Source organism: Lissotriton helveticus, chromosome 5_1 (genome assembly GCF_964261635.1).
Source record: "Lissotriton helveticus chromosome 5_1, aLisHel1.1, whole genome shotgun sequence".
NCBI lineage: Eukaryota > Metazoa > Chordata > Amphibia > Caudata > Salamandridae > Lissotriton > Lissotriton helveticus.
The window spans coordinates 864,032,136-864,059,599 of record NC_136065.1 but is presented as its reverse complement, the minus strand read 5'-3'; the positions used below and the strand labels follow the sequence as shown (position 1 = coordinate 864,059,599).

The 27,464-nt window shown below is 44.2% G+C and overlaps 1 protein-coding gene across 2 annotated transcripts in view; it reads right to left on the bottom strand.

The window, feature by feature from the left end:
* The window catches only part of OGDHL (oxoglutarate dehydrogenase L), a 683,466-nt gene that overhangs the window by 505,727 nt on the left and 150,275 nt on the right, over positions 1 to 27,464 (bottom strand). The window contains exon 4 of one of the 2 annotated variants that reach the window (XM_078643351.1): positions 22,540 to 22,642. In XM_078643351.1, the coding sequence (XP_078499477.1) occupies positions 22,540 to 22,642 (103 nt within the window). Of the gene's footprint in view, positions 1 to 22,539; positions 22,643 to 22,743; positions 22,844 to 27,464 lie in introns of both variants that reach the window. The other variant, XM_078643352.1, reaches the window with a different exon arrangement.

Here is a 27,464-nt window from a genome sequence, read left to right as displayed (position 1 = left end):
TCCACCAAAGCGCAGCGCTGTGATTGGTGCGGCCGCTGCCCCATCCACGTCATTTTCTCTCTGTATGCTGCAGTATACAGAGAGAACAGGGAGAGTGGGCGGTGTTTCTCGAGGGCAGGGAGGAGTGGTTTGCCCACTGTTGTTAATACTGTCTGTTTGGGCGGCCTCAGGCTGCCCAAACAGACAGTATTAACAACAGTGGGCAAGCCACTCCCCCCTGCCATCGAGTAACACCGCCCACTCTCTCAACCAGGAACTTCTGCTTTCTCGCCGTGCGAGAAGGCAGAAACAAATGGTAGTTATTACGGTAATAACTACCATTTGTTTCTGCCTTCTCACATGGTGAGAAAGCAGTGAGGCGGCGCCCAAACGCCCCCATATAGGAGCCGCCACTGCGCCTGGTCCTTCAGAGCCCCTTCTGCTGCGCCTGTGAGGACGCTCCTCGAGCAACAGGGAGTGGACAGTGGCGGCGAGGGACCAACTGAGCTGCCTGGGCCCATGGGAGGAATAAAAATTATGCTCACAAAAGCAGTATAAATAGAGTCGAACAGGGCACCGTTTGTAGGAGAGGATCTAACTTGCTACTTGTAGCTTTAGAATATTAGGATTGACCAGTAATAATCAGAAGGGGAATTTCTGAATAATCTGTTACACAGAAGTATGCACTTGGAGCTTCGTAGATTCTTACATTTATTATTTTCATGATTGCTACTACAGGGTTATCTGGAACACTAGTTGGTGGATTTCCGCCAATGATTTAAAGGAAGTGAGTGAATTATGGTTTGTTCCAGAGCCTCCTGTGTGCCAAAGCGAATCAAGGAAAATAGTCATGTTTGAAAGCTCCCCCGCTTCCTCCAGCATACCTGTTTTACAAGACGCCTGAGCCCCTCGGTCATTCACAATGTAGAACCTTCCTCAGCTCTGTTTTAGCAAACGTCCTGTGATTTTTAATGTGCTTATGCCCATGTCCCTCGGCAAATATCTAGGTAGCTAGACAGAGTGGGAGTGCTGTTTTCTAGTGTCTTGGCATTTCCTTGCTATACTTGCTGTACAAATCAGTGGAATACAGCTAAGAATGTAGGGAACGTGTATGTGTAGGGCAGCAATGAACAAGTATCCTAAGCAAAAGATGGGAAACATGTTTTTCTTAAGTCTGGAACGCAAGTGAGGAAATCCTGTATTATTTTAGTGACAATTAAACATTCTGAATATATTCCACAGGAGAAATTATGTTCCAAGACAAGTTTTTACATTGTGAAATAACTGAGGACTTTGGAAGATGCGTGCAGAGACAGTAATGTCTTGAGTAGGGTGTATTACCATTGTCATAATGGAATCCGGCAACTCACTCACAGTGTAATTTTGCTATTGCATGTTGTGTGTGAAGGTAGGCCACTTAGCTTTGTTCAGTTTCTCAAAAATAAGTGGCATTTTGAACCTTACTTGTTTCTGTTTAGTAAAGACGCTACACACCTCTGTAGATTTAGCATCCAACAATAAAATTTAGCATCTAACAATGAATCAGACATCTGATGCATCTTAAAAAAAATCTGTATTTTTAGGCCTCGTGGCACCAGTGGTGAAAAGATCTGATCAGCATCAAGGGTCAGATTTCCTGTGTACTCGCCAACAGTGCGAAGAGGCATCACATTCTTGTCCATCGTCCAGGTCAGATTGTCATATCTAATATTAATGTTCCCAAATTCATCATAGCAGATGGTGCTGTTTCTGATGGTGAAGTTTATGGTCATTAATTAGTTTAGATATCGTAGCCATCAGCATCCCCACGTGTTCCTCATTCTCCCGCTGCAGCAGTGCGTATTTGTGGTTGTGACTCTCCAACGCTCGCCGGTTTTCCAGCTTCAGAGAGTTATGCTGCTCCTGCAAGTCCAGGAGCTCCTTCTTCACTCCTTCATGCTGGTTCTTCAGGATCTTTTGGTGAGAGGGGAGGGCGACGAAGTGGTTCATGGCGTCTTCCTTCTCTTTGCTCAGGGCTTCCTGAGCTTCTGATTTAAATACTTCAAAATCATCCTTGGTCTTCTTGTGCTCCGCACGCTCCTTATGGAGGGACTGCTCCAGCCTGGACCGCTCCTCATACATCCCTTCCAGCTGCGCAAAGAGTGTCTCCTGCTGCGGCTTGAACTCCAGGAGCAGGTTCACGGAGCTCTGCACTTTCTCCTGTAAGTGCTTGAACAGGCAGAGCATAGACCCCAGGCACATCAAGGTCAGCAAGCACAGGCCTATTAAAAGAATCTTCTTCCGCCTGCGAAATCCTAAGGTCCCGAGTCCCATGGCCAGAGAGTTTGGTTCCTGTCAGCGAGGGCCAGTTCCTGTAATCGTCTAGAGAGTAATGTCCGACTATCAGTCTTACCAGTCACATCCCTGCCTATATAGCCCTGCTCAGCATCATGAATTATGACGTCATGGTGAATTCACAGTGCCACAATGTTAGGTCAAAGCGCTTTGCATCCCATACAGGTATCAACCCTGATGTCTACTGTAAATATGCCCCTACCCAGGACAGTGCAGCGTTGGCATCCCGTGTGTACATCACTGCACGTGCTGAGAGCCTTTCCTGTGCACGCCCGGTCAGTGGCGGCTGGTGCTTTTTGGAAGTAATGAGGCAGAAAGGTTTGAGTTGAGTATAAAGTGCATGTGAGCAACCTTTCATCAAACAGTGGGGAGTGGTTGAAAAAAAAGGTAAATATAAACTCGCAAAATCTAACTCATGCAGAGTGACACATCACTCAGCCAGCCTGCACCCACACAGACACATTGCTTTACTCACCCTTCAATCACAGGCACACACTGCTTCACTCATCCTACACTCACATAAGAATCCCGCTCACCCTGCACTCACAAGGGCATACCATTCATCCAGTGCATTCACACAGTCACACAACTCACTCTGTGCTCACATAAGCACACCATTCACTCGTACAATCTTACTACTCAACCAGTGGGTTCTCATTACTCGCCCTGCGCACTGCTTGCCCTGCAAGAGGCGAGCAAGACATTAATGCGGGTTGGTGGCAGTGGCTTCTCTCGTCCTGTGCGAGCATAATGCACCTGGCAGCACTGGGCATGAAAAGGCTCTAACTAATGTATAGTGAATTAATAAACAACTGTTATTGTCCTAATCTCTAAATTAAACTAACAGCGCTGCCCTGTGTTAAAAGAGCCAGTATTGAAATATAAGTGCCGATTCCGAGCACCAGAACCGACCGGCTGACATTAAGTACTGCTTTTCTCTTGTATTGTGGTCAACATGGCGTCTTAGGGTCTTTGAGGGTTCAATTCGCATGATTCTGCATCATTCGTATGGCATTTGATATTTCTTTGGAGCAGATAGATTGGTGACGTTATTGAGAATCGTCACTTCTCGCTGGTAAGGGCATTCGTGTGTCTGTTAATATGTGTGCATGCTGCGTCATGATCCACTGGACCTGGTGAATAATTATTTCAAGGTCCTTCAGTTTTGTAATTTCCGTGAGTCGTTCCCACTGTCACAATTTGTCTTGTAAATTCCTCGCATTACACTTGTATTAGTTTGTGTATCCCTTTAGGGCCAAGGTACTCATGGTGAATGTGCTCTGGTAGTGTTTACTTTTTTCATTTTTCATTTGTAACTTAATCGTAAATAGATGCATTGAGCTTTGTGAATATTTTTGTCGCCTCTGAGACTATAAAAAAGGCCTGTGTGGGAATTGTGAAGCAGCTGCCAACCTGTTGCATCACATTAGAAAAGAGGTGTCTGCACACTATCCTTTTCGAAGAGAAAGGGGGGGCGGCGGTGCAGTTAGTGGAATTCATAGTTTTAGTTGCCTTGCGTTACTAAATCACTGTGCGCCTGGGAGGGGGAGGAATTGTGGTTTTCAGTGTATATGTCTGTTACGTGCCCTCCCTCTCTTGTTTACCCGCGTGATGCGCGTTAAACTGTCGTGTTAACATTATGAGTGTCAATCATAATGTTAACACGACAGTTTAACGTGCATCAAGCAGGTAAATAAGAGAGGGCGGGCACCTAACAGACATATACACTGCATCAAAAGCACAAATATGCTCAGAAGGGATTTCCTATTTAACATTTTTAACAATTGTTGGGTCAATGCTATTCTGTGGCCTGGCCGGCGCCGGGAAACCCCTTTTGGGTAGCTGTTGCGCCTTATAAATTAAATTATAATAATAATAATAGTATTGCATCACCTACAAAACTAAGAGAGCCGGGTCACAAGGACCTGAAGTCTTAAGATGTTGTGTTTCTCTTAAATCCCCTCACAGAGGATCCAAAACCACGTTGCTTAATTTCACAAACATATTTTGCATTATTGCACTAGTGGCAAGAAGGAAAGGGCCTGCTTCACCGTCCCTTGTGTACTAGTGACCCTCAGGCAGCACCTCGAGTACAGCAACGTGTGGAGTAAACACATTCTGGGGGTGTTTCCATGGCAAACTGGCCTGGACTGAACGCGAGATTGTTCTTACCCACACCAGGAACACTTCCAAAGGACTTGCCAAGATAAGGGTCTATTACCGAATATCCCCTTATGCTACTATTTCATTACAGGATAAGCAACATAACGTGTATTTGTAAAGCAACGTTTACCCCGTCGGGGTCACTTGGCGTCGGGGTCACTTGGCGCTGAATAACAGATGTTCATTGTTACCCAACTCAGTAGTGTTAGTCAGTTTATCGACCTCAGATGGATGAAAGGCTGAGTGGACCCGCCGGGATTTGAACCTGTGACCGTGAGGTCGATGACAGGCCCCTGCAGTGGATGCATTAGTCCACTGAGCCGTCAGACCTGGCTAAGGGTGCTCATCGACACCGCAATGAAACTAACGGGCTTGTTCACTGACTGGTGGAAACCTCTAAATAAGGAGAGTATAATACAGCTACATTTCCACAATTAAATACCTATGGAGCAGCAAATTCAGCTGATGGATGGCACTCAGTATTTAAAGATTCCTTCAGAAAATGAGAGGATTGTCAGTTCCCTCCGACCTCTGAGGCCCCAGAGATGAAAGATTACTGCGCTTGTGCTGCTCTCTCCATTTGCCTAGGAGCTGAACTTGGCAGCGATATGACGTAAACATCCTCGTCACAATTCTCTGCTGTACAGCATTGTTTAACTGCCTGCACCCCAGTGGCGGATCCTCATGGGGGCGTTTGGGCGCCGGCTCACTGCTTTCTCGCCGTGCGAGAAGGCAGAAACAAATAGTAGAGAACTACCATTTGTTTCTGCCTTATCGCACGGCGAGAAAGCAGAAGTTCCTGCTTGTGAGAGTGGGAGGGGGGGTTACTCGAGGGCAGGGGGAGTGGCTTTCCCACTGTTGTTAATACTGTCTGTTTGGGCAGCCTGAGAGGCTGTCCAAACAGACAGTATTAACTGTATTAAGAACAGTGGGCAAGCCGCTCCCCCTGCCTTCGAGTAACCCCTCCCACTCTCCCTGCTCTCTGTATGCTGCAGCATACAGAGAAATGACGTGATGTTGGGGCAGCCGGCCGAACCAATCACAGTGCTGTGCTGTGGTGGAGGCAGGCTGCCTGAAGCCTTCTTGCGTGACGACGAGCACGGAATTCGAAAGTAAGAATAGGACGGCGTCGGCGGGAGTCTGGTGGAGTCGGTGAAGGCGGGAAGAAGGTAAGTTTGACTTTTAAATTTTATTTATTTTATTTATCCCGCTCCCCCCCAACCCGTAATGCCGACCGCGCCCTCATGTATTGTGTAATGTTGTGGTGACGTTTAGGGGCTGCAGGGCAGTCTCCCCGAGGGAGTCATGCCTGTAGAAGGAGGCACGGCCTGCCAGCATGCCGCAGAAACAAATAACAAGGCAGGCAAGTTCTTGGGACCGCTTGGAGCAGGAGTGGTGAATGGTAACCCTCAGCCGTGGGAGCCATAGAAGCTTGAGCTGGGCTGAGGTGTTGTCTTGGCTGTGACTGTGGCAAGTGGGGCGCCCCTGATCGAGCCGCAAGCTGCACCTTATTCAATAGGCTGTTTGCCATCATCTCGGTGAGGCAGGCTTGATACAGCAGAAACAATGGTTGGTTAGAAAAATGTGTTTTCATTACCATCGTACAAGCTGGAGGCAATAGGTGGGTCTAAATCATTTCCACCTTATGAGGAGGCTAGGCAGGTAGTTGAGGATTTTACTGGTGGCAAACGTTCGGCCACTTGCCAGGGTTGCTGGATGGATGTCGGCTCCATCTCGACAACGACTCGGGAAAGATGGAAAGGCACTAGACTGCATCTTACAGTACAGCCTTTGTGTAATCTGGTTTTTTAAACTGCTTTTATTTTTGATGCATGGTTTAGTATTCTGAGGCTGTGCTTTAAATAAACGCATGGAGAGAGCTCCGTTTGTTTAATATTATGAACTTGTCTGCGCTTTCCTTTATGATGGTGGTTTAACAGCAGCACTGACCATATGTCCACTCGATTTTCAATTTTTCAGGGGGGGGGGTTCGGGACGCGCGCTACGCCCTGCCACTTTCAAATGTCACCAGCCGCCAAAGACACCAACAAAAATTAGATGAAAATATTTGCAGATTTGGAAAAAGGAAGAGATCATCATCTCACCCAAATTTCACATGGAGAAGTGTTTACCCTGTTACGAAAAAAAACAAGCATTTGCAAGCCAACGGATCTTGCACATGTAACCTACTGGCTTTGCCAATGGTTGTCCCCGCCCCCAGCGGGCATGTGTGCATACCTACGACAGTCAACTTTGAATGAGCTTTCTAATATATCAACAAAATCTATTCAAAGATGTTTGCCAAGAATGCAAACGCATTTACAACAGGCATCTTTCAATTAATATTCTTAGGTTTTAAGAACATAAATGCACCAGAACAGGCAGCCATCTTGGAATAGTTATAAAACCATTTTAAGGGGGCACAGTGACAAGGCGCAGTCTAGCATCATGACCGACAGGACAGATGCTCCTGACACAATTCTGTAATCTCCAGAATCCTTCAGTATCCCGTCCCAACGTGTGGGAAATGAATCTCTCGTGCTGCCTTCCACGTCAGGGAGCCAATAATTAAGTGAATTGGCAGGCTGTGACCGAGGAGACTGATACGCCATGGAGATTTGTTCTGGTGGATGAGGTGAGCTGAAAAGGACTGTTTTGCTGGTGTTCAACATTGTCGGGCTGAGAGTGTGCTCTTGTGGTGCAGCCCTACTGCTTAGGGGCGTCGCTGCTGAGGAAGCTGAGGTAATGAGGTAGAACTACCATGCGGGTGCGCAGGTTAAGTCCATCCGGTGCAAGGCCAAGGGGCCTATGGAGACCCCATGAACCCCTCTAGGATCAGGCTTGACGTGATATCTGAACTGGTAGGTACACGCTGAGGCTACCTCCCTCATCTGTCGGCAGTGTTATTGAGGTGGATGTGATCCAGCTGTCCAGGGCCTTGCCCTAGGGCGCTACCAGGTCACTGCGGGGGCCATGTAGTCCTGAATGGAGTAACCCAGGTCCTACTGACGTGGACTTGAAGGTGGTGGTGTGAGGGAGCCACACTTGCATATGTCTGGAAGGCTTCTCCTGTAGCATAGAAACTTCCATTGCAGACTATTAAACTGTACTGGAAGTCAGAAACTTTGTTCAATTCTGCACTTCCTGAATTAGTAGCTTCTCTCCTGCCGGGGCACCAGCTATATCTCAGCAGCCTATACAGGAATGCTCTAAAAGGGCCCCTAAATGTTACCCTGATGTAGCAAAAATGAGTGAAGCAGGCTTTTTGAGATGCTCAATTGATCTGGGGTAGTGACAAACTATTTTTGTCAGGAACACTGAAAGTTCTGGATACATGACCACTGTAGGTAGAGACAGGCCTCCCAGGGGATCCATCAAACTAGAATGGATTCGTTTGCATAAGCTCATGAACGCATAGGGCAACCAAGGTGAGTTGAGAGGCTCAGAGCTCAATGTAAATCACTGAACCAATGGGAGCTCATATATTAGTGGCAATCTAAAGCTCCAGGCAAGCCCTTGAGAACAAAATACACATCATATCACTGGAAGTCTACTCGCTCTGTCCTGCCTTCACAAACTTAGTGATAGGTCTCTGGCAACTGAAAAGTCAGTCGAGGAACTGAAAGTTAAAGTCTCAGAGCTGAAATCAAAGGTGGACTCTTAGTCAGACTTGGTTCACAGATTGGATTTTAGGGTGGGGGATGCAGAGGGAAGATTTCAATGAAACATTCTCCTCTTTGTAGGATGTTCTGGAAGGGCAGAGTCAAGAAACCCCAAACATTTTTCTGGAAAGATGCTTTATCACACAGAAGTCCCACAGGGCACTAGTGCCTACACCTCCGCCAAGAGTATTCCATAGGGCACTCCTCATAACAGTTTTTCACTATAGGGATAGAGATGCTATTCTTCAGCAAGCTAGGAGAGCTGTAGATCTGAAGCTTAAAAAGAGTATTCCTTGACTACATTAAAAAAGTTCAAACGCTCAGAAAATCTTTCAAATCTGTGAAAAAGGACCGAGAGCCATGAATAATAAATACTTCTTATGTCTCCGGGGAAGTCTCATGTTACACACAATGGGCGGTCACGCTTTTTCAATTGTACAGATTAGGTCTGGGATTGGCTGGAACTGACTAATGGATGGAGGAGAGTTCCTTGACAGACTGAGGAGAGGTACTCCTTTGGGAGTTAGATGCACTGGCCACAGTGCTAAAACTACCGGGAGTCATGGATACCTACGACAAGACTCAAAAGTAATGGTCAAGGATGACTCCACGTTGGAGCTAGATTGCAGAGAGAATTGGAGAACCTGTCCCAATTTGGATGGATGGGCCAAGCTTCTATTAGTACTGAACCTAAGAACATGGATTTTAAAAATAGAACTCCAGAGACCTAAGGCCTTTCAAAGAGTCTGACATGATGAGTAAGCAGTAAACTATACAAGGTCGGGCAACTATCAATGTGCACCGCCAGAAGGGGGATTCGTGATTGTAACATATATCCTACCATGACTAACGATGAACCGTATATTAGAAATGGGGGCGCTACAGGGGGGCCATAGTTTTTTTGGGAGGAGAACACTCCTGTGACATTAGCAACCTATCTAACTTAAAGTGGTACCATCCTCTGACTTTGGTTTAGGAGTCCTGGGGAAAGTGCCTTTGGAGTTGTCTGCCAGGCCTGTATTCGAATAGGGAGGGGGCGCTTGAGCGGACTATTCTTCGTTATTGTTACCGGAATGCAAACCTGGTATAGTCACTTAGAAAAGTTTACTTCAGTCATTCAACAAATGGCATTCACTCACAAATTTGTTCATAGAGTGCTTAACCGGGGGAGGGAGTTTGGGAGCTTTCACTGGTTTGGTTGCAACAACATGGATGTCAACGCACATTGGACACATACAGCCTCTGTTTATAACAAGCACACATGGTGGACCAAACTACAACCCCTTTAGGGAACCATGGCCCGTACTATTAAGTAACTTACCTGGAATTTCCACTGAACGGACTGAATAATTTTGTTAAAAGATATGGAGTCCACGCAAATCCTCAATGATACTCATAAGTATAGCGTTTCCCCAAGAGAGAGATGCATCTCATGAAGGCAGAGAAGGAGAAGTTCAAAGAAAAGTAGAGGTGACAAATGTTTTCATCCAGTTATTCTGCCTATGCAAGGGGGAATTTGATAATGGTGGCCCCAAGAGAACCCTTGTAGTAAAAATACTCCAGCGCTCATCAAAGGGTAGATATATGTTGGTATGGCAGAGACATACACCTCACACACATTTAAATCTCGAACCAAGACAACAAAACGTTCTTCTGGTCCTTATCGGATTTGGGTGCCCCATATCTGGACGTTCCTATGATCTTGGTGGGAGACTTTAACTGTATTCTAGAGACAACTATAAATAGACACCCCAGAGAACATTTGAAAACAGTTATGACTGGTGCACTGTGGGAGGTCATGATTGAATGGATGGATATTTGGAGAGAACTGAACCCTAATGTAAAGGAATTTGTGTGCTACTCAGGTACATATAACGCGCATAGTAGGCTAGATAGGTTATTAAAATCCCACATTATTAGCATAAATGATATAAACATTCAGTATTTAAACTGTTCATTACTGATTCATTCCACTCTTCTGATGGAGCTCTGTGTTGATGGACCTCAGGTCAGTATACCACCCTGAAGGTTAAATCCACCTACAAATGAATAACACCAACTTTTGCATGGACATAGGTACCACAGTTTTGCCATATGTAATGTAATGTAATTCGGTACTTTTAGAGCGCAGCTGTCACTCCGCAAGGAGTATCCTGGTGCTGTATACATATTTCACTGTAGTTCCAGGACGATTGGGGGTCTACAAATACGGGACCTAACAAATGGAAAGCCTTGAAAGTAGTGTTGCAGGGGGCTGTATGAATACATTATATAAGGTCAAGATGCAGTTATTAACTACCTTGAAAGCACAGGAGGAGAGGGTGGCTATGCTGCAGAGACAGGAATCTCTCCAATCCCCAAAAAGCTTAAACTAACAGAGGCCTCTTGACAGACTCAGACTAAGATACTAAATACAAAGCTTACACAGTGAGGAGATCAAATCGAGTACATTGGTGTCATGGATGTTAAAAAAGGAAAAACCTATCTTAATCACACTGGCTGTAAACACGTTGAACAGGATGCTGGTTATGACCATAACACCACACAACACAACACTGACAGGTTTTTAACAGATTTATATGAGCACCCAGTACAGATCAAATGCCCCCACCCCGTTTGGTATAGAACAGGCAGACAAATGAGAATTGGGAATATGAAAAGAAGAAATATTAAAGGCTAATGAAGGGATGGGGAGGGGGGGGGGGGGGGTTGGCTTCCTGCAGATTGGTATAAGACATACAAGCTCCATTTCCTAGAAAATTACTGGATGTGTACAGTGAAGCCAAAGAGAGTGATGAGCTGCCATTATCCACTATAAAGGAAATCGAATAGTAATGCCTTGAAAACAACCGCTTATAGACCCCTGTCTATGATGAACATTGACTAGGAAGGACTATGATGAACAGTGGGGGAACTGACTGACGCAGATCATTCCAGTGTATCCCCGGCAGAGCCCCCTAATGAACATACGCAGGCTCACGCGTGTACTGTATGACACTAGGAAAATGGAAGAGGATAGTGCCCTTATTGCCTTGAATATATAGAAGCTGTTCGACACCTAAGAATGGGACAACATGTTCAGGGTTCTAAGAGAGTACGGATTTGGTAGGGACTACTTGTGTTGGGTCCAGCTGTTGTATAGCAACACCATTGTGAGACTGAAAACTGGTGGCATCATTTCTGACGCCTGGAAAATAGAGTGGGGTGCCAGAAAGGGATGTCAGCTCTCGCCCTTGGTATTTGCACTTGAACTAGAATTTTTAGCAGTAAAACTAGGAACCCAGTTGCAAGGGTGAGGAATTTGGAAGTCTGGAATAGAACATATTCGGGGTTATTTACAAAGGTGACTTACACTAGTGAGTAATTTACACAAGTAATTTACTCCTAAAATTTTGAGTAACTTCCCTACTTTTGGTTATCAGAAATTCCAAGTTTAAAGCTCCTAAAAAATGTAGACTTGTATGTCTCCACCTTCTGCCACAAGGGTGGAGCAAAAATGTACGAGTGTAAGTTACTACTGACAAAAAGTAATAAGTCCAGCACCACACATGGGTACCCACTAATACTGCAATGCACTTCCATAGAAAATAAAAGATATAAGGTCCTAAAATAAAACCCCGCATGAAACAATGTTAAATACAATTATTTAAAATAGTTACACAATATAGAGGAATATAATTTAATATTCACAATGTATAAAAATAAAATATATTTAATATTTTATTATACATTATTTTAACACTCTTTTTTAATTTAAAAGTTCATGTATCATGACAATTTAATGAAATACAATTAAAGTGCTCATAATTAATTCTATGCATCACTTTTAATAATTATTACTGTATTTTTTTACTTTAAGAGGGAGTTTTGTAATTTAACCTTCAAAAAAAGTAATGTAATTTTATAAATTAAATTTATTAAACATTGCATTCAAAATGTAATTAACAGTGCAGTAGCATATATATATATATGTGTGTGTGTGTCTTTTTTAATGTACATTAATATTTGCAATAAAATATTTGTGTTAACTTTTTCCCACCCCACCTGCAGAGTCTCCTTTTGGTAAAGTATCCTGGAAAATAAGACGATGTTCTTAACTTGAAAAAAATAATGACTTTTTTTGTTGTTAAATAATAATGTACACTCATTTTATTTATTTATTTTGAATTAAATGTCGATCAAAAGAAAGAATGTCACAGCACTTTCAACATAATTATGTATTCCATTTTTTATTAATTTAATTATAATAAATTAAAGTTTTCTTTCTGCGATGCGATTTAACTAAAACAAACCACCTAAATTAAAAAATAAAATGCAATAATAACTATTTAAAAAGATGGACATAATTAAAGAAAAGCTATTTAATTATATTATAATAAACATTAATGTTGCATGAATTGTTTATTCAAAAAAATGGTTATTCAAATGTTTTATAATTATATAATCATTTTTTTCATTATTAGTTGAGCTTTATTTTTACTTTTACACATAAATAAATAACAATCAATCTATTTAAAGTAATGTCTATCGGGGTTTACTTTAACGCCCTACCTCCATTATTTTCTATGGGAGGGTGTTGCAGTACAAATAGATGCTGGGGTGCTTGTTTTGCTCCAGCTTCGAGCTGGAGTAATTTACTGCTGTTATGAGACCCTTCTTGGCTACGTGACTTTAGAAGTGCAGTTTGTGAATAGCAATTGGCTTACTCTTTGTGGGTGGATGCATGTACCTCCCTAAACATCTCTCGACCTTGCCCCTAAAACCCTCCTCACTACTCTCTAAAGCCCTCCCATTTAGTAGTAAGATGCACTTTTTTTCCAGCCACTATACAAGGTCCTTCCGACATATAGTACTAAGGGCCTCATTACGAGTTTGGTGGAACAGGAGCAGACGTCATGTCGGCAGCCCATTCCTGCACACCAAAGCCCTGTGCGCACCGCCCTCTAGATTAAGGTTTTCCTCGTGTCTGGCAGGCTTTTTTTGGACAACCATAGAACAGGGCTGTACACAGGTCTCCTACTCCAAAAGGTACTAAAGCCAGATAAAAAAGGCAACCTTTAGACTGAAGCAACACTGGGAAAGAGATATGCAAATCTCAATCAAGGGTGCAGAGAGGGTTAAGGTCTGTTCTCAGATGAGAGACATCTCGAGCAACATAATGAATTTGCAAAGATAGGGTGGGTGCTGACAAAATGTTGTAAGTCCTTAAACTGGCTGCAGTGAGGGGCACTTTTATAGAGAGTAAGGGACAAAGTTATGCTGAAGTGTGGACAATGGCAGAGGAAAATATGTCTGCAAATTGTAGAGAACCAAAGATGGCAGAGGACGTAATCAGCAGGTTGGTGGGGAGGGAGTGCTATGATTAACCACTTGGTTACAGCAGTAAATAAGAAAGAATCATAGGCTGTAGCTCAGATGCACTGAATCAGTGATATAAAGAAGTACATTAGTCTTGATGTGAGCCGCTTGCTGACAATAGATGTCTCTGAACTATACGTGCAAATTCTTCTTCTTTCTTTTTACCTTTGCCCTGTGTTAATGATTTGAGTGTTGTACCTATTGTGATATACTATGACAGCGAATAGTTTGTTATGTTCATATGTTCTAGACCTGTTAAGGATAATCAATAACTGAAAAATTAAGATTAACCCCTTGAATGCGTGCATTGGGAATAGTCGACACACGCACACCATCCCCAGTGCGTCAGTCTGCCACTGGCCGACACCCAAGAGGGTTTATAAGAATCCTTCAGTGCAAACACCGGAGGATTCCTTTTTAAAAAAATGCTGGGGAACCCGGTAATATTAGCATATGCGGAGGAGATCAGTGGGAAGAGAGGATATCATTATAAGCAGACGGTGTTCTCTTATATGCAACGAGACCACGGTTCACAATCAACTGGCTGCTACATATTTTTAAGCTTTTTGAAGGATACTCTGGCTACCAGATCAACTGGGATATGTCTCCCCTATTTGTTGAGTGGGCCATCCCCATTATTGGGAGCAGACTCCAAGCTACAGCTTAAAGATAGTTTTAAATATCTGGGCATTCAGATAGGGAAAACAGACTCAGACTTTTTGGCAGGGAACCTAAAGCTGCAGTTGGAACGTTTGAGGAGAGATGTAATCCACTGGAGGAAGCTGCCGATATCCCCATATGGGTAGAGCAGTCCTCCTCAAAATGATGCCCCTGCCGCGATTACTATACATCACACAAAATACCCCTTGCCCCATACCAGACAAATTCTTTAAAGACGTGGATAGGGAGCTGAGAACATTGCTGTGGGATGGCGGGGGTGCATGCATTGCTCTGGCCAAACTACAGAAGGGGGTATATGAGGGAGGTTTGGCCATCCCCGATCTTCAAAAGTACTACTGGGCCTCGCACCTAATGGTCATTAATGATTGGGCATTTGCAGATAGGAATCACCCGGCGTATAGGGTGGATCATTGGGCTATGGGTCAAACAGTTACTTGGGGGCACAGTATGGCTGAGTGAGAACGGGAAACATGCCCCCAAAAACTCAGATAGTATTGACTGTGTGGTCAAAGACTAATAGGTTTTTGGGTTAGACCAACCGGCTAACAGAGCAGACTCCCTTGTGGAGCAGCGTAAATATCAGGGATGTAGGTCGACTGCAGGGCTTCTCGAAGTGGAAATTTATAGATATTGTATGCCTAGGAGAAGTGTGGAAAAGGCAGGCTGTGATTAAGTTTTCAGAGCTACAGCAAGAATATCAATTGGTGTCCACAGAACACTACAGATATCTGCAACTGAAGCATGCGCTGGGCAGGCACCTCAAAGATGGGAATCAGATCACCGAATATATTCCACTAGAGGCCAGGTTACTATTAGACCCCATTCCGGAGAAGGCTCTGTCATGCACATACAAGAAGATAATAAATAATTCCCCAGACTTACTCATAAACCTGCAAGAGGCCTGGGAATCCGATGTGGCCTGTTAGGAGATGATGATTGGGCGGAGGCGGTGCAGAGCTCTAGAGAGGTGGCGGTCCGGGCACGAGTCAGACTGGTCCAACTGAGAATCCTGCATAGGCAATATTATACCAGCAGACTCATGTTCAAGCTGGGACGTATACTAACAGAGGAATGTCAGAGGGGGTGCACTCAGAGGGGTACATTCTTTCATATCCTGTGGGAATGCCCAATAATACAGAAATATTGGAGGAAGGTGACTCAGATTATGTCAGAAGTGATTGAGCAAGAAGTGCCCCTTGACCCCAGGTGACACATGCTATGCGTGTCCGGGGAACAGAATTGGCCCAAATATCATAGAATTTGGCTACAGGTGGCTGCAATGGTGGCAAAAAGAAATGTTGCAGGGGCATGGAGGCAATTCGACTGCCGAAAGTGTCACAATGGAAGAGAGATATGGACTGGTGCTGTGCAGCAGAAAAGACAATCTATGAGAGCCGGGGCTGCCCCAAAAAATGGGAGACAGTCTGGCAGTGATGGGAAGATTTTAGGGGGAATGGTGGGATATCTGTAAGTTAGGAGGGGAAAGGGTTGTGGGTGGCTGGGGTCATCCAGGAAGAATTCAATTGTGTAATAATTATTCCTGCATGTCCATTAGCCGCAAGTTGTGAACGTCGACGAGAAACTTGTATTATAACTTGTGCCTATGTAATGTATATGAATGCTGACACTTGTTTAATAAAAAGAAGTTTAAAAAAAAATGCTGGGGGGATGCAGAATCGCCCCCCCATGTCCATCTGTGTGTGGCGTGCTGACGCCATCCCAGAAACAAACATGCTAGGACCAGTTTCGGATATTACCCCTCATCAGCCAGGATAACTTCCCTCCAGTGGCACGGCAAGGATGGGACCCAGCAACTAATGGGTTAAAAAAATGAAAGGACGGTGGTGCGCGCTGCTCAGACAGCGAAAGGGTGGCGGGGGCAAGAGGAAACTGGGGATAATTATTAGGTTGAAGACTATGGCTAAGGACTTCTTGGGGGCGTTGTGAAAGCTAACCTAAGAAAGCATTCCGCTAATTGCTTACCATTGTGGTTTGTAACTGACATTTCCTTGCATTCTATTTGCTGGCTTCATTTGTTTTAAGCTGTCCAGCACATCTTTGGCCCTCCTGGGAAGCATGGCCTGTTTACTCTATTCATATACAAGTGTTCGCTTTCTTGCTCTTATCTTGTGACATTTGTTGTTCATTCAACAGCAGAGGTCAAATGCTGAGTTCTATCCTCAGAGGGAGCTTGGTGTTTACTTTTATTTCTTGGACTTTAAATTGAGAGGATTTATCTGGGAGTGTGAAAGAAAAAGCTTTTTTCTGTCACACAACAAAAAATGTAAATGTCTGCAAATTAACTGAGAAAATATTTCAGAATATATCAGAATTAGCAAAGCACAAATGAAGCACATTTTAATACAATCAAAACAAATCAATAGGTTATATGAAGGTATTTCCAAACATTATAATTTGTGTGCTGTACAATATCAGTAAAACTGTATGTCTGTGCAAACGTAATGGTCATTTAAATTTAAAATGTGTTCTCTTTAATGGCACTGCACTACCACACCATGCATACTCCACTCTACTCTACAACACTCTACTCACTCTCTGTCACTCTATTCTACAACACTCTATGCCAGACCACTCTATGCACTCTACACCACTTCACTGTAGGCCATTCTACTCTTCTCTACTCTACGCTCAACTCTACACAACTTCAAGACACTTTATGCCACTCTAAGGCACTCCACTTTACCCCACTTCACTCTACTACACCCTACTCTACAACACTCCATTCTACGACACTCTATGCCACATCGCTCAATGACATTCTACCCCATTCTATGACACTCTATTCCACTCTGTGAAAACCGTGTAATATTTACATTTGGGATAAGCAGCAGCCATTTTGTCTGTGGTGTCCATTTCCTTTCCTTCGTAATTCTCCCGTCCTCTGCTGCTCGTCTTTTCCTGCCTGTGCTATCTATTTTAGTTGACTTCCTGACTCAGCTAAAAGCTATATAGGTGCTGAGAGTTTGTAGCTGCCAGTATATCTGTTGTCTGTCAATCATTTCTGCTGCCATAAGCACTCCTGCTCCTCCCTCCCACTTCGCTGACCATGTAGTTTTTATCTGCCCTTGTTTGCTGATAACTATTTCTAAAACTGTTCTTCCCTATTTACTGTTCACATGATTACTGAGCAGAAAACCTGTATAAAAGACCTGAGTTCTGTGACTTCAGTGTACTATCTCCTCCAGCACTTGAGAGTGCTGTGTTGATGTGGTCCCACTCATGAGTGATTAATAAACTTGTTATTTATTCCTACTCCAGTGCTGACCTCTACTTTGTTGGTTTTTGAACCCGTGGACAAAAGGGTGGCCCTGCACCAGTGTACCCCTAAAAAGGTATATTTCCACAACTCTACAACACTCTATTCCACTGTACAACACTCAGACACTTTACTCAACTCCACAAAACTCTACACCTCACCACCCTACGCAACTCTACGACACTCTAGGCCATTCTACTCCATTCTGCTCTATGCCACTCCACACCACTTTATGACACTCCCCTTTACAACACTCTATGCCACTCCACTGTACTACACTACACTTTACGCCACTCTAAGACATTCCACAACACCCCACTTTATGACACTCTATTGCAGACCACTCTTTGTCACTGTACTACACTCCATGCCACTTTACTCCACTCTATGACACTTTACTCTATGACACTCCACTCTACGACACTCCAGGACGCTCCATGACACTCCACTCCACAACACGTTATGCCACTTCACCCTACTAGACTCCACGTCACTTTAGTTCACTCTATGCCACTCCACTCTACTCTATTTCACTCTACGCCTCTATACTCCACTCTATGCTCTACTCCACTACGCTCTACGCCACTCTACACTGCGCTATACTGCTCCAATCTATGACTTACTACTCTACTCCACTTCACCCAACGGCACTCTATTCCACTGTATGCCGCTTCACTCTACAACATTCCACGCCACTCCATAGCACTATGACACTCTAATCCACTCCACTCCACTCAATTACAATCTACGACACTCCACTTACTCTATGACACTACACTCTATGGCACCCTATTACACACTACTCTACATCACTCCACTCTACGCAACTAGACTCTATTCTACGCCACTCTAAGACACTGACACTCCATGCCACTCTATGCCAGTACCCTGTACTCCACAACACTCTATGCTACTCCAATCTAGGACACTCTTTGCCACACCACGGCACTCCACTCTACTCTATGACACTCTATGACACACCACTCTACGACCCTCCACTCTACCACACTCCACTCTATGACACACCACTCTACGACACTCTATGCCACTCCACTCTGCTCCACACCACACCACTCCACTCCACTCTACCATACTCTACTCTATTACACTCTATGCCACTCCACTCTATGCCATCCTACAACACTCTATGCCAATCCACAACACTCTATGCCATTCTACTTTACACCACTCTGCAACACTCTGTGCTACTCTATGACAATCTATGCCACTCCACTCTACTACAATCCACTGTACAACGCTATGCCACTCCACTCTACTACACTCCATACCACTTTACTCCACTCTTCGCCACTCCACTCCAGTCCACTCTACGCTACTCTACAACACTCCATTCTATGACACTTGATTGTATGTCACTCCATGACACTCTATGCCACTTCAATCTACTACACTCCACTTTATTCTGAGACACTCCACTCTACGACTCTGCACTCTACTGGACTTGTCGCCCCTTTACTCCACTCTATACCACTTCACAACACTTTACCCCACTCCACTCTTTGCCACTATATGACACTCCACTCTATGACATTCTGCGCCATTCTACAACACTGTATGCCACCTTACAACACCCCACTCTACGCAACTCCACTCTACACCACCCTACAACACTTTGTGCCACTCTATGACACTCAGTGCCACCCCATGCTACTTTACTCCCTTCTACGACACCACTTTACTCCACTTTGACACTTTATTCCTCTCTACACCACTCCACACCACTCCACTCTCGGACACTTTACTCCACTCTCTACGCTATGCCACACTACAACAGTCCACTCTGTGCCCCTCCATTATTTGTCACTCCACTCTATGACACTCCACTCTAGAATATTTAACACCACTTTATTCCACTCAATGCTACTCTTCGATGCTCCACTCTAATTCCCTCCACTCTACACCCTACCGCTCTACGACCCTCCACTCTATGCCACTTCACACCAATCTATGATCCTCCACTCTACACTCCTCCACTGTAGGACACTTTATTCCACTCTACGCCCCTCCATTACATGACATTTTACTCCACTCCATGCCCTACATGCCAACACACTAAACTCTACGCCACTCTACTCTACTCGGCACCACAACAATCTACACCACAACACTTTATGCAACCCACTCTACGACACTGCACAATACTCCATGTCACTGCACTCTATGACACATTCCTCCAGTCTAAGTTATGTCATTCCACTCTACTCCACTCCACTCTACAACACTCTGACACTCTATGCCACTCCATGACAATCTATGCCACTCCACTCTACTTTACAACACTTTCATCCACTCTACAACACTTTACTCCACTCTACAAAACTGTATTCCTCTCTACGCTATGCCATTCCACTCTATGCCACTCAGTTCTACTGTGCAACACTCAAATCTATCCCACTACACGAAACTCCACTCTAAGACACTCTACACCACTCCACTCTATGACCCTCCACTCTACTCTACTCTACGCCACTTCACTCTATACTACTCCACTCTACGCCACACCACTCTACGCCACTACACTCCACGCCACTACACTATACGCCACTACACTCTAAGTCACTATCTCACTCTATCCCACTCCACTCTACAACACTCTATTCCACTTAACGTCCCTCCACTCTATGCCCCTCCGCTACACGCCCCTCCAAACTATGACACTCTACTCCACTCTATGCCACTCCACTCTACACCATTCTACACAACTCCCTCACATCTCTCCGTGCCTGTTTACTCCATTCTACGCCACTCTACTCTACGACACACTGCTCCAATCTATTCCTATCTACACCACTCAAAGCCACTCTTACTCAACAACACAACACTCCACATACTCCATAACTCTTTACTCCATGGTACACCATTCTAAGACACTTTACTCTATACCACTCCACGACACTCTATGTCACTCCTCTCTACTCCACTTTCGTCTACGCCACTAACTTTTAGCCATGCTAAAAGTTATGGCTAAAACACATTGGCAAACCCAATAGCTCTTGCATAGGCAAGACCTATTGACTTTGCCAATGCATGTTTCAAAAAAGAGAGGAAGGGGAGTAGGGAGAGGAGGAGTGGAGAGAAATTACTCCCTCATATGCAATACAATGCAAGGTCCGATGTAAGCAGTTGAAGGATACATGACTTCAAATCAAAATACAATTAGGTGAATTATTCCTTCTTGAAGACATACACAAGAATAGGAAGAAAGCCATCAAATAAGGAGCAAGAAAGTGTTATAGCCAACAAATCCATCCAGTCATTAGGAAGGGCCTGACCGAAAGCCCAGGTATGTTTATATCGTTCACGACAGGTTTTCACCAACTGTTTGTAGGAAAAATTAGAAAACTTGGGTGAGTAGAGTGCAAGCCCACTGTTCTGTTAAACTCTGAACATGGTGGTTTGTCTGCTAGCAAAAAATCACAAGATAAGGAGGAATATGGAAGACTGGATCGTTGCATGAATGTATTTTCTAAGACATTACTGTTGCAAATTCCAATATAAATAGAAATCTATGAGAAGTGCAGACTAAAGTTTGCACCGATTAATATCCATTTGTTTTGTGAATCAGGCTTGGAAAGTATAACATCATTAACTTGAGAAAAAGGTAGATAATGAACGGCTATTTTTATTTTGTATAAAATGGTGGGAGCCAACAGATCTGATGAAGCGAGCCGGAATGAACGCTTGTACCGTGAAGTTCCTGTGATTACATTCTGTGGTAGTTAAGACCACATTGCTTCAAGAGGTACAGGGACATGTTTTAATACAAGGGTACCTAGTGACTAGTTTGGATCTTCTGGTTCAAATTACATATAGTTAGAGCTAAATGGTTAGAAATAGTAATAAAACAAATAATAAAGAAGGTTGATGGAAAAATGAAGCACAAAGTGGGTTGGATTGGGAAAGAGCAAGGACTTTGAGTATAGTGGAAGATATAGGTTATAATAGTGGGCATGAGAGGGCACGCCACAGGAAAAAGAGACAAAAGAGAAATTATCACAGGAAAGTAGAAAGGAGGCAAATAGTCAAAAAGTGAGGAAAAAAGAAGGGTGACTAAAGTGAAAGATGACGATAAACAAAGAGGGGGGATTGTGGAAAAAATGTCACACCTGGGCCTTGTTTTTGTTTACAAATAATTTAAAGCAATTGTAGTTTCAATCCAAATAAAATTGGAAGAAAACACTTTTCGATGGAAAAAGACACATTCAAAGCATTAGCAATTCAATTTGATCTGAACCAGATCCAATTCGGACTATACATTTAAAAACTCATCACATAGAATCATTGCAAAGCAACCCACGTTTTCATCAGTTTCACAATTTGACTCTACATGCAACAAGCAGGAGTGTTACAATCACAGATGAGACAATCACAATGAAGGAGCTCCTGTGGTTCCAGACCAGGGTTTCTCAAACAGGAATGATGGGACTAGGGTAGGGATACAAATCAAAGCGAGGGACACACAAAGGCTCTTTGGAGACCTGGCTATTTTATAAGGCTGAGACTTGAAATTTAGGCCTGAGAGACAATTCATTGTGAGGAACTACAAGTAAACCTGGGTTTGATCTTTTTCAGGAAGATCACCATTTCTCAAGGAACATTTCCAAAGCAGACTAATGGCTTCTACAAACGTTTGAGAAACCCAGTTCTGGGACAATTAATTACACCAAGAAGAATGATGGGATGAAGAGAATCGGGAAGAGTGAAGCGAGAAGCGTGAGAAAAGCAGTGTCCCAGCAAAAATGCTACATTCACTGACAGCATACTAATGTAGGCTACAGTACGCCATAAGCCATAGTTGTCCATTTTAATATCCTTTAGTATCATGCAAGGGTTTAGAGAGAAAAACATCATAATTAACCATCAAAATACAATGGTTAACAGTTTTAAGTTCTGAGGGGACAGGACAATAATCACCTGATATAAAAATTCACATTTCACAATTAAACATCAAATTACTGGAAAATGAGGCACTGTTTATGGCGCACTGTAGGGGCAAGGGGTGAGGGCTCAGCTTGGACCTACAAAGCCAATTTCATGAAAGCATGTGACATTCACAACTCTCACCCAACTTATCAAGAGTAGTTATTAAATCAGAGGGCACAAACGAATCCAAGTCGGCATCGAGGATTCCCAGCGGATCCAGCAGGGCCACGTGATGTCCTCGTATCTGGATGGAGGGATTGCATTAAGAAAGGGAGGGAGAAAAGGAAATGAACAACATTTTGCAGATTGTGAAAAAGTTAACAGTCAGGGGAGAAGGGAGCTCACCTATTTTTAAGCGCTCCACTGCCTCTTCACTCACTGAATCATGACAAAAGATTTTGGTGATACCGAGAGGGTCCATGTTCGCAATGTGGTGACCCCTGCCCTGTAAATAAGAGAACAGGCACTGACTGACTCACTAACCCTACATCTAGCTCCCCTCGCCCTTTCTGTACAAGTATGGCTACCAGGCCCCAACAACAGATGACCCAAAACAAAAACTTGACAGAAAAGATGGTACATGGAGGTGCAAACTTTCTAACCAGAAGCAGTGGGGAAAAAGGTATCGGACATAGATAATATAGGTGGATCAGAATCATCTTTTAAGAGACATCTGTACACAGAAGGCAGTTAAAGGATTACCCATTTTACAACCTCTTGTAAAGCAGCAAACTCTTTATAGTCTCTGTTAGAAATGGGATTGCTGGTTGGCAGAGGTATGCACCCAGGCCAGGCTGGAACCTCCACTCTAGTCAGGGTAAGCTAGATACACATTAAAAGATAAGCTGTGCACAACCTCTAGTAGCACTGGCACACAGGGTCAGGCTCATCTGAAGAGGCAATGTGTAAAGTATTTGTGCAACACACACACAGTAACCCAATGAATCCACCACAAAGACTCTACACAGGTTTAGAAACATAGAGAATATTTATCTGAGAAAAATAAGAGCAAAACAACAAGAATCCAATCAGTAGAAGTCGAGATATTAATTTCTAAAGAATGCATGCAAAAACAGTGCTTATTTTAATTTTTTATTTTACAGAGTTTAATATAGCGCGAACTTAACCCGAATCGGGTGTCAGAGCACTTTACATAGCACCAGTTGCATTACATGAAGACACATTCATTTTTGTTAGGCACTGGGAGATTAAGTGATTTGCCCAGAATCACAGGATGTTCAGCTGAAATTGCCGAGACTCGTACCCAGTTCCCCAGACTCGCGGTACACCGCCCTAGCCATTAGGCCAACTCCTCTCCCCCTCCTCCTCTACTCTGCACCACTCCAATCTACTTGACTCAATGTCACTCCACTCTATGTTACTGCACTCTGCACCGCTCTACTTTATGCCACTCAACTCTACGGCACTCTACTCTATGCCATTGACTTCTACTCTGCACCACTCCTCTCTATGCCACTGCACTCTACGCTATTGCACTCTATTCTGCACCACTCCATGCTATTGCACTCTAGTCTGCACAGCTCCACTCTATGCCACTCCATTCTACACTGCATCACTCCATTCTATGCTAATTTACTCTATGCTACTCCACTTTACGCCACTGCAATGTGTAAAGTATTTGTGCAACACACACACAGTAACACAATAAATCCACCACAAAGACTCTTCATTGGTTTAAAAACACAGAATATTTATCTGAGCAAAATAAGAGCAAAACAACAAGAATCCAATAAGTAGAAGTCGAGATATTAATTTCTAAAGAATACATGCAAAAACAGTGCTTAGAAGTCAATAGCTCTAAAAGGTTATTTGAGGTCATGCTAGACCAGGGTAAATCCAAGTTCAGGCCTATACCGATCGAGGACAGGCCGGCTACAGGACTCAGACAGGTCCCGCTAGTGGAGCAAAGTGTCGAAGACTCGAGGCTAGTGTTATATCTTGGTAGAGTAAAGTTTGCAATTGTGCTTTTATGCCGAATGCCTGGCGTTCCCTGACAACCTGCTTTCTCTATGTTGAATGGTTCAGGAATGCACAGGAGAGCAGTTGCTGGAGGGAGACGCTGGCGCTAGCTCAAGGGTGGTTTCACCCTACTAATAAATCTATATTTAAACCATTTGAGGGGGTCCTGTCTTCAAAAACGGGCGACGACGATGGGGTGGAAGCCTACCCAAGGACCCCAAGACTCTTAACAAGATTGTGTTGTTGTTTTGGCGCCTTCCAGTTCATCTGGGAACGAAAACTTTCGACCGACCCTTGATGAGAGAATAAGGAACATTCTTGTTCCTAACCCAGCAAGCAGCTAGAGTGAAGTACGTGTGGGTGCTGTATGCATGGTACCGTTCATGGAATTTAGCAGGCTCCTTTCTGTTTTTTGGGCAGCTATCAGTGAATCACGTGCAAGGTCTTCCCCCCCTCCGGGCACACGAGCTGCCAGCGCATCACTACGTGTGGCAAGAGAGCGTGCCTCGGCTTGGATGACATTCGCATGGTGTGAGACTTGGATGATGTCCGTATTCGAGTGACACTGTCTCGCGTATCTCTACGTGGGTGTTAGTGCGCGCCGCCATCTTGGGTCAGGCGAGCGTGAAGTCCTATTACGTGCTGCCATTTTAGGAGAGGAAAGCCGATATATCTACCGCCGACTTTGCACTAGTGAGGCGTTTGACGGCATGCGAACAGTCATTTATCTAGCAGCTGCTCAGCCTCATTATTGCGCATCATTGAGAGCAGTGATGCGCACACCTATTACTGGAAGCCGGTAATACCTTGCGCAACGTGCCACCAAGGAAGACTAGCGTTGGTGACACGCACACTGTTTGTGATTGGAGTCTAGTCACAGCATGTCATCAGAAGATTAAGGGTATTAAACCGGGGTGACACGCACACCATGTGCCAGCCAAGGGCACTGCGTGTCGCATGTTGCTTTGAGTTCGGAGACACGCCCATCTTTCAAACTGTGAGAGGCAAGTACTGAACTACATTGTTTTTTATAGGGTTATACTGCTATCGTCGTTAAGGCGTCATGATGACTGAGTCTATTCCTGCACCACCTTTGTTCCTGCAGAGTCCTGGCAGCCATGCACGGGTTGGGTGGATTGGAGGGAAACTTTTGAGACATACTTAGAGGCCATTGGGCATGATGTGTATGTGGCAAAGAGGAAGTTGGCCATCCTCAAACATTGTTTGGACTTAGAGGGAAGACATTTTTTTAAAACCTTACCAACCATAGAAGGAAGGGATGTAAATGTAAATGTAGATGAGCTTATATAGCGCACAGCTACCTGCAGTGGGTTTCCCGGCGCTTGCTTAGGGAACCCTTCCTGGTATTCCCCTGTGAGATAGCAGGGTATCCACAAGGTGAAAGTCAGGCATCCCGCCGCGAGGGGCCGTTGTGGAGATTAAGCAAGCTATTGCCCAGAGTCGCAGAGTGTGAACCCGTGAGTCGAGGAGGCACCGGGGCGAGAATTATCGAGTCCGTGGAATTTTTAGCCCAAGACCCGCCGAGGCGGGAATTGAACACTGGTCCAGGACCGATCTCAGCTTCCGGGTCTGCTGCCTCTAACCCCTGAGCCACACTTCTCCACAAATTCTGGTGGGGATGGTGGTGTGGATGTGTAAGAGGTAGCTTTGAAGGCTCTAGAAGAGAATGTTGGTGATAAAGTAAGTGTGGTAGTGGAGAGGCACAGGTTTTTTTCATTTGCTCAGTAACAGGGGGAGTCTATTGACCCGTATGTAGCAAATCTGTGGAGGATAGCATTTACCTGCAAATTCAAGGACCTGAGGGATGAAATAATTAGGGATCAGATGATAAATTGAAGTGCAAGAAAAGTTACTGGGCATGAAGGATCCCACATTGGATAAAACCACAGAGGTAGCGAGAAGAATGGAAAATACCACTAGGTATGTGAAGGAGTTGGGAGGTGCCAGTTCTAGAAAGGACAACCAGGAAGAAGCATTTCACAATGAGAACAGCATAAAGAAGGGGGTTAGTAGGGTGATGAGGCAAGAATTAGTGAAAGGTAACAAGAAGGGGTGAAAGTCAAATTCAAGGTTTGCTTCTGGCGTGGTAGTTTGAGGCACACAGCTGAGGCAAACCATTGTCCTGCGGCCAAGAGCAGGTGCTACAAGTGCAAGAAAATGGGGCATTTTGCAAGGGTGTGCAAAGCCAATGAGTCGCCTAGCTATAAAAAAGTCTGTGAATTTGATAAAAGAAGCGGAGTTGTCAGAAAAGGAAGACATTTCGTGTGAAAGTGAAGAGGAGGAAGTGGAGGCACTGATGATTGAAGCTGCCAAAGTCCTTAGTTGTGATGGATGCAAGATTGATAGTTTTCGCCCTCTGAAGTGTGCGATTAAGGTTAATGGGAAGGAGGTACAGGTCTGGGCTGATTCATGTTCCTCTTTCACCATTATTGACAGAATCACTTGGGAGGGTTTGGGTTTGGATGCGTTGTGTGCTGCTGATGTGATACCTGAAGGGTATTGTGGAGATAATTACTTGTTTTGGGTTACGTCACAACTGAAATTTGCTTCCAGGATAGAAAAACTGTGGGCAAACTTTACGTCATGGAAAAGGAAGATCCCTACTCGGTTGGAAGGAACAGCGGGCGTGGATATCATTTTTGATCCTAATCATCCAGAGCAGGTTTTACTGAAAGATAATGCAGTGCCTTAAGTGCTAAAAGTGAGAAATATTCCATTGATGTTGAGAGACATACTAAAACAGGATTTAAACAGGTTGTACAGAGAGGGGTAAAAGAGCCAATCGATGAGTCCGAGTGGGTAAATCCAATTGTCATAGCAAGGAAACCCAATGGGAACATTCGTATGTGCATTGATCTGAGGGATCTTATTGGCAACATCTGGATCGATCATCATCCTCTCCCTTGCATCAATGAGATGTTAGCAAGTGTGAAGAGGGGTGCATGTTTTACCACATTAGATCTTTCCAGTGTATACCATCAGGTGTTATTGCATGAAGAGTCAAAACATCTGACCTCATTCATCACTCCTGAGGGAGCTTTTCAGTTTGTTCCTATGCCGTTTGG